Source organism: Galleria mellonella, unplaced genomic scaffold (assembly GCF_026898425.1).
Source record: "Galleria mellonella isolate WM207_F2 unplaced genomic scaffold, CSIRO_AGI_GalMel_v1 utg171, whole genome shotgun sequence".
Lineage (NCBI taxonomy): Eukaryota > Metazoa > Arthropoda > Insecta > Lepidoptera > Pyralidae > Galleria > Galleria mellonella.
This window is the reverse complement of record NW_026442014.1, coordinates 3,008,765-3,017,186: the sequence shown is the minus strand read 5'-3', so window position 1 is coordinate 3,017,186 and position 8,422 is coordinate 3,008,765. Positions and strand designations below refer to the sequence as shown.

Genomic DNA, 8,422 nt, shown 5'->3' with positions numbered 1-8,422 from the left:
TACTGGGTACAGAGAAATAACACCTGAGTCCTCAGGAATGGCAACGCATGGAGGGTATCATGGGCGAAACAGTATATTCTGTTATGTCCATGGTACTGCTCATGTCTATAGGCGACGGTTACCACTTTCCATCAGGTGGGTCGTCTGTTTATTTGCCATTCTAAGTTGTATAAAAAAAAAATTAATTACAATATCTATATATTTACACAATAAATAATAGATTTAATATCGGTTATTTAATATACAATATCGAAATGATACACCCGATTGAAATTAATATAAATATCCGACTGATATGCGCAATATCGGAATGGGCTATGACCTTTTTTTCTCTATCAGTGTTCAGAGTAACCCGATATATAGATACCAAAGTGGTAACGATTTTATGGATCCGCGCCAACTAGGTAGGTGTGTTATATATCAAAAGACGCGGAAAAATCAGATTTTAACGATGATGTCGAGAAACTGTATAGGGGGGATACAAAAATTTTAATTAGGTACGAAAAACTGTCAAAAAAATTCGAATTTATTGTTTTGATGAGACAATGTGTGATTTAAGTGGGGAAACTTGCTCCGATCGGACCAAGAGTAGGCTCATAGGACGCGGGGCGACGGATAGATGGCAGAAACGAAAGAATCGGGACAGGCGCGGGAGGAAAATTCGAAAGTTATGCGGGAAAAACGAAAAATTACGATGAAAAATTCACGTTTTTCAAAGTCGATTGTATGGGCGAGTGAACGCGAGACGTATGAAAGGTACGACGATGGATAGAGGACGGCGAGACACGACTTATGATGTATCACACTTGGGGGCGGACAGCGAAAATTGGGGTGAAAATCGATGATTTGTGTTTCGCGACTACTCACCAGTTAAAGGCTGCCTTTAGCTGTCTGTGTTCACTTTACCGCGGCGGTTATTGGAGCTCCACCCATTGTTATAGTAGACGAATGGACCGCCTACCAGAACTATTCGGTGCAACGGGCCATGTATTACATTATGTACCATCTGAGGAAGCGGAGCCACTCTATATTTATTAGTTCTTCCAAGTACGAAGATCTTTAGAATAGATAAGAATTTAACTTAAGGTACCTACGTTGGCAAACAAATATAGTGTAGCAAATTTATTTTTGATAAATAATTTTCATCTCTCATTTTTATGTTTCCAGTCGTTATATGGAGAACGTTACCACTTGTATTTAGATTATTTTTTTTATTCAAATAAACTTAGGTCTAATTTATATCTAGTATTTATTAAGAAGAAGGTGGGAGAGTATTGTTAGAAATGATGTCTGGTAGTCCTATTCCTAGCAATAAACTTTATTAGATCGGTCTTCACGGGATGGGGGCAGAGGTATTATTAGGAATGAAGATCTAATAGCTCCATTGCTAGCAATATAGTCTATCAGGTCGACCTTCACGCGGATTCTCCTGGAAACCGTCGTGGTTAATTCTTGTGGATTTCCTCATGATGGGCTTGCTTTCATTCTGTATCGTTTAGTATAGTCCCTCACTGGTACCCACCAGGGTATACCGATAGCGCAGGCAGGGTTACCATTCCCGTAATACCCATTAAAAAAATTAAAAGTAAAGTTAACAAGTGATCTCAGCATTTGGTTTTCCACTATAGTGTCGAGTGCCATATACCCATAGCGAATGTATTCGGCATATTATTAGACGGTCGTATCTATGACATAGAAATTGTAGACAATCTGGTGGAGCGATACAGCGTGGTGGTACACTTGAAAGATGAGATCGATGCTAATAAATTGTTCGCAGAACACTTTAATAATTTCGCCATCAATGATACGTCAGAGGTAACGTAGTATTTGCAAATTGGATTTTTTTAAACTTTTTGCACCTTTACGTTGATTTCAGAAGCAGGAAAACCAATAAAACAGATCACTTTTACATAGCATGTTAAAGCAATAAAAGACCACTTTTTAAGATGTTTAGCTTTAGGAATAGACAGACAAAATTTCTAAAAGTTATTGCATTGTAATTGTCATGAAAATTTTACTGAATAATTTTTTAAAATTTATTTTTAGTAATAAATGATTCTATAAAGTGCAAATTTCGCGATAAATCCAAAAAAATCTCACTCGCACCCGTTTGTATGTATATTGGCGCTGGCGCTCGCATCTACGGTAGATTTTTGGCTTGTCTGACAAGATGTAAAAACTATCAAAACTGCTTAGTTACTGAGGAAACATCTTCATTATTTATTAAAGTCTAAGGATGTCTGACATGGTGTTGGTATGATACTAAGTGTCTGACAATAGATGACGTGATTTCCAATATTATCCCGAAAAAAATATTAAAGGTACTAACGATTTTATGGAGCAATTTTATACACATTTGTTACCTGTCACAGCCACGATGATCAAAACTACATACTCCCTGTTCATTCTTACCTGTGTTAGGGAAATGCGAAGAAAGTTCCAGCTTTTGTAATATCACGAACGTCTGGCCGTCACGAGGTTTTACTCTTTTTGTCTCCTTGCAGACTACTTTGTAGTTCAGAAGGTTGTCCCCCAAATCGTTCTTAAAGATTTATAAAAAATGGTAAATGATCTGTGATATTTACAGGTTTTAGTGAACGTTCAAATGCTTGACGACCTGACATAGGCGGCTATATTTGAGAAGATGGAGAACTTGCAAGCGCAGAATCCCCAAATTTACTCCTACATAGTCATAGCTATACCTGTAGATTATATTTACAACTCAATTATCACCAATGAAGCAGGCTTCAAACCTGCTGCAGATCTATTCTCTTGTTCTTATTACAAAAAGTATTTCCCAAAGAAGGCCAAAAGAGTGCCAAATGCTCAAACTTTATCCAAAATCATTTTATTTGAAAAGAAATATGATACTTTGAAACATGAAATTGAATTAATTGCCTTGGTCGGTAATATTTAATAGGTAGATTTGTGTGTATTAAAAAATAGAGTTAGTATCAAGTTATGTACCATGCCACGAACATATAGAAAGGATGTAGGTATGTACAAATTTTTATGATGATAAATATGTAAAAGCAATATGAAATTAATATATAATTTATGCAAATAACTTAGTAATAGTTTATTTTATTATTATTCTTTGTTATAAGACTTTAATTTCATTGTTTTTAAAATAGATAAGCGTTATGCTTAATTGATATCGTAAGCTTATATTATTGATGCTGTTAGTTTTGGTGATAGAAATAATAAAAGTCCCCGTTTTGTTATTTGTGTTTAATTATTGTACAATACATATACTAGTTTATTAGTATTTATTATTTAACAAAGCAGGTATAGTATGTTTCAATAGAATTTAAAGAAAGGGCAACAAAATTTTCTCTTTCAAGTCTCTAAATGAAGTTAGAAACAAATCGAAACGTTCAATTAATCGTTCTTTGATTTGTACAAAATTGATAATAATAAGAATAACTATTTATCTGTTTATATTTACAATAAATTCTATTGAAAAAGACTAGTAAGTTATCCAGTTTCCACAAAATGAGACCCAGTGCAACATAAGTCCAAATCACCGTAAGCGTCTGCGCATACGAAAAACAAATCAAAGTGGAGACAAAAAAGTATGGCGAATACAGGCTCTCGTCTGCAAATGGCAAGCGATGAAATATCCGCGAATCACGATACACAATAGGACCCCAGAGGGCCTACCAAGAAGTGTTTTCTGAAGTTTCGGGGCTGAACGAAACATAAGTTTGATGTTAAATAACATAATAAACACTATTTAAAAATATTAATACATCCTTCCTTTGAAATTTTATAAGATTAAGCCCGAACGAAACGTTAAGCTCCGATTTCGATATGAATAAAAACACGAAATTGAGACCGACAATTAGGAATTTCATTTCATGGTAGACCTTCAGAATCCCGGGTTACACCACCGTCAAAATTATTATTATTAATGCTTTCCAAAATAGGCTTATAGATTATTCATCTTCCAAACATTTTTCAATCATTTGGAGTCGACATGCCAATTTTTGCCTTCTCACATGCCTCTCTTTAATGTTTTATATTTAAATAAAATGAAGCCAAAATGTTTTAAAGGTCGTCACATATAACAGTACTAATATAAGAATGTAATTAATTGGTGTTAAACATCAGCTAATAAGGCCATATTGAATTTAGAATTTGTAATATATAAAATAAAGAAATAACAAAAGTAGCCAAAACTAAGCATTAAGCGGACTATTTTTAAAGTTAAAGAACACTGCTTAATGTCACATTGTAAAGATAAAATTGCAATTCTCGGTCGTATAGAGAGAAATTTTCAGAACTATCCAAAATATTACAAATTAATTACAGTGAGCGAAGTTCTTGTTTAGGATTAAAACAATGCGTTATTACCAGCTTCAAAAATAAAATTATTAAATAAAGTGGTAATATTTTTTTTTTCATAAAGAAAAACGCTTTGTTTAGAAAAAAAGCTTAAATTTGTAGAAATCTATTAATCACAAAATTGCTTAGATGGTTACGATGCTAAACATGTACGTCAATGTGTTGATAGAAAGCAAACCATGTATATGCTTGTATCATGCATAAGAATTTGAATTGAGTATTAGTATGCAATTATATAGGCATTATATACAAAATAACCGATTTGTTACCATAACAATGGTCAAAACTTGCCTTCCTACTCATATTTCCTCAAAACAACATAAATACTATATAACCATATACCGTACGATTTTGGCGCCACAATTTTTTGGGAACAAAATGTATAAGTGTGTACGGAGACGCCATTTTAATCTTCTGCAATAATATTTTCTATATATTATTTGCATGTTCTAACTTATGTTCAAACTTGATAAATGTACATATTTTTTTTTAAAACTGCCACTACAAATTTAGATGCATATGAATAGAATAATCGTTGGCACTCGGTTATTTACTTAACCTGTTAAGAATTTTGGGTGAAAATAAATTTATAACACAAAATATTTTTGTGTATTTATGAACACATATCACGAAATAAACCACTTTTAAAGATCAATAAGAAATAATATATCACGCAATTGCATGTACACCTCTACTATTTTTGATGCTTTTATGACTATGGTTGCAATCAATCTAGATCTTTCTGAACTTTATTAAGCCCTTTGTAATTTGTCCTGAGTTTTTCAATGAATAGGAAAAAATATTTAATGTGTAATTTTAGCATTAAATTACTAAAAATAAAACATTTCACTCATGTGACTGAAATATCTTCACATTACAAGCTTTTGTAAAACTATTAAATATTTCAAAGTGGTGCTATTATGTTCATCATCAACACCATCATATCAGGCGTTACCTGATCATTGCTGAACAAACACCTCTCCCATAGATTACCATAAGGAACAATCTCGAGCCAAAGGTCCGTGGACCATTTTTTGTTAGTATTTGCCATTAGGGAGGGGAGAGAGGATTTAGTAGTTATCATGCTTGGCAAGCAGATTGGCAACCGCGTTAAACTTTGGTGATGTTTTAAAAGGGACGCTGTTATCCATCCCTCGACCATTCAGTTTCCTTATTTGCCTATAACAACACGTATGGAAAAGTAAGGGGTGGCCCCTTCTATGCTAGGACCACACAATGGATACATATAACCTAATACTCTGTCCCTATACAGTCATGATACTCAATCTATGACGTGCGTCGAGCAAAAGACCTATTGTAATATTACATAATATTATTATGTCACTTTTCGTAAACTAAAAAATTTCTATTTAAATTACTGTATGTCTTGACTAGATATATTACTATATTATCTAAATTTTGACTAGATAATTAGATAATTAATACTTTATACTACCTATAGTTGGAGATCCTTTATATACATCACTTTGACACCTACCAATAAATATTAAAACTTAAACTGCATACAGGCTAGTATTTGGAGAATAAACATTTAAATTTCTAATTATCCGTAACAGGGCAGTAATCTAAACTGTACTTGACAATACTCCCAGTGAAATGTCCCATTACTACATTATAGAAGTGGATATTGTGAACTATCATATGTCACTACAAAAGCTGTTTATACTCTTATTCAAGTGGAGATTACATTATTAATACTTTTTTATTAATAATTACATAAAAATTATTATATGAAATTAGTCTTCTTAAAAGATGCTAAACTGAGGTCTGTACTGGTTTTTAACTTTTTTTTTAAATGCGTTTTTAATGCATAGAACACAACATGTGTTATAAAAAATTATATATTCTTTTTAAAAAAAGGTAATGTTAATATTGCAATCTCCATTTGATATTAGGCTTTTTCCCCCTAATGCAATGTTGTGTGTGACCTATGCAACTCTGCAGTAGAGCCCCGGGCATGAGCCATCATGTTCTCTATTCTATTTGTTGTCTCCCTTACCATAGAGAATTCAGATAAATCTGGAAGGTCTAACACTATATGAGCAGAGAGACGTTTGTAAACAGAATTTGAATCTTTTTTATTTCTCCTTGCTTCCTCATATTTTAATTGTTGTTTTAAAAATATAGATTGTTTTAACATTTCTTGTATATTCTTGAAACTGGTCGCAGCACCATCCATAGATTTCACAGCACTGAAAAAATAATTCATTAAAAATATTTATATATTATAGATATAAATAGCATCTTCTCTCCTTACGAGCATTGTATTAGTATGTTAAGTATATATCTATGTCTATGTATATATGTATGTATGTATCATTATCATGTCATCCCTTAACTGTCCACTGCTGAACATGAGCTTCCCCCTTTGGAGAGTTTTGCCAGTAGTTGCCACGCTTGGCAGGCAGATTGGCAACTGCTGTTAAGCGGGGGGAAAGGGATTGTTAGCATTGGAGTTTGACAGCCCCACTACTAACAATATGCCCTATCAGATCGACCTCGATGTGGTTCCCCCTGGAAACCATTGTGAACAATTCTTGTTGAATTCATCACGATGGGCTAACTGCCTTGCTTCATCCTCACCTATCATCCTATTCACTAGTGCCCTGCCGGTGTATACCATTAGCACAGGTGGAGTTACCATTCCATTATCACCCTTTAAAAAAAACTGCTGTTAAGCTTTAGACATGTTTTAAGAGGGATGCTGCTGCCCATCCCACGTCCTCCCTTAGTCGGCTCTTACAACACCCACGGGATAGAAAGAGGTGGTCTATTCTATATCGGGACCACACGGCTATGTATGCAAATCAGCTCATGCAAATCAGATATGTGTTACAAATGGGGTTAAAAACCTTGCAATTTACCTTAGAGCATATTCTACATCGTAACAACGGCCCTGTAGTTCGTGCTGCAGTTTGGTGACCTCGACTCTCCTCTCCACCATCGGCGGTAACGCTTTTCGAACGTGTTCTTGCAGCCTGTACAGCGCCAACGAGGGCTCATTTGCTACTATGTGCATGTTTTCCGATATTCGTTCGGCAGCTGAAAACGCGTAATTCAAGACATTATTGTTAACATATTTTATTATATCATCATCTTCCTACCCTTATCCCAGTTATTATTTGGGGTCGGCGTAATATGTTTTTATCCATATTACAAAAAGATTTGGCTTTTAGTTTTACGACCGGCTGCCTGCCCGACATCAACCCTTTTTGGGATTTTATTATATATAAAGAAAAAATTATGTATATTACCTTTTTTAGCTTTGGATTCTAAATCCTGGTCCCCTTGATATACGAAAGCCATAATAGAAATAAAACTGTGTCTCTTTATACACAAACAGTGAACATGTTTACTTTACAGCTAGATAACAAGTCCAACGGATTTACTTAAAGAGTTAAGTAAAATTTAATTAATAATATAAAAACAAATGATTATATGTATATTGATAATGATAAGAGTTTATGAAAATGAATACAAAGAACAAGTACTGACAGGGGCTCAGTAACTGTCAACTGTCAACCATATGATGACTTATTGTCTGTCACGATTAATAATTACCATTACATAAGAGTTGACACTGGCCTTGTATCAACAGAACCTGGAAATATATTATAATGCATGTTACCTTTTTGAAGTAATAACATAGTGAAAATTATAAATAAAAGCAAAATAAATTAATATCCATAGTGTTGTACTACTATCTATATATATCTTCATCTAATATATCGGCATTGACAGTTGCCATAAAAATCTAGTTAGTTCATAACATAAAATTTTCAAATTTTACAATAAATATTGGCAATAAAACAAATATCTGTATATTATTTTATTTAATCTATTACAATTTTTAATCTATTTTTTTGACAGGAAAATAATGCAAATTCCCTTTGAAGCATTAAACAATTGTTGGAAACACCGTACCGAGTTAAACAGCATCTGAAAAATACATATTCAATTCTAAAGAATATATAAGGCGCACAAGAGATACAGCTCTATTTGTAGTTACAACATTATTTTAAATACATATAACTGTAATATTATTAAAATCATT

General features: G+C 33.3%; 1 protein-coding gene across 1 annotated transcript; it reads right to left on the bottom strand.

Annotated features, from left to right (window-relative positions):
• Positions 1-3,216: 3,216 nt before the first annotated feature.
• LOC113518396 (BLOC-1-related complex subunit 8 homolog) lies at positions 3,217-7,863 on the bottom strand. The gene is made up of 3 exons (XM_026903298.3): positions 7,623-7,863; positions 7,233-7,410; positions 3,217-6,560 (listed from the first exon to the last, which is right to left on the bottom strand). The coding sequence occupies exons 1-3, from the start codon at positions 7,672-7,674 to the stop codon at positions 6,275-6,277; spliced, it is 516 nt and encodes a 171-aa protein (XP_026759099.1). The 5' UTR covers positions 7,675-7,863; the 3' UTR covers positions 3,217-6,274.
• Positions 7,864-8,422: the final 559 nt, after the last annotated feature.

Coding starts and splice junctions, on each gene's coding strand:
- LOC113518396 (XM_026903298.3), bottom strand. CDS start 7,674: ATGGCTTTCGTATATCAAGGGGACCAGGATTTAGAATCCAAAGCTAAA. Junction 7,411..7,622: donor AGAATCCAAAGCTAAAAAAG/GTAATATACATA, acceptor ACGCGTTTTCAG/CTGCCGAACGAATATCGGAA. Junction 6,561..7,232: donor GATGTAGAATATGCTCTAAG/GTAAATTGCAAG, acceptor TTATTTTTTCAG/TGCTGTGAAATCTATGGATG.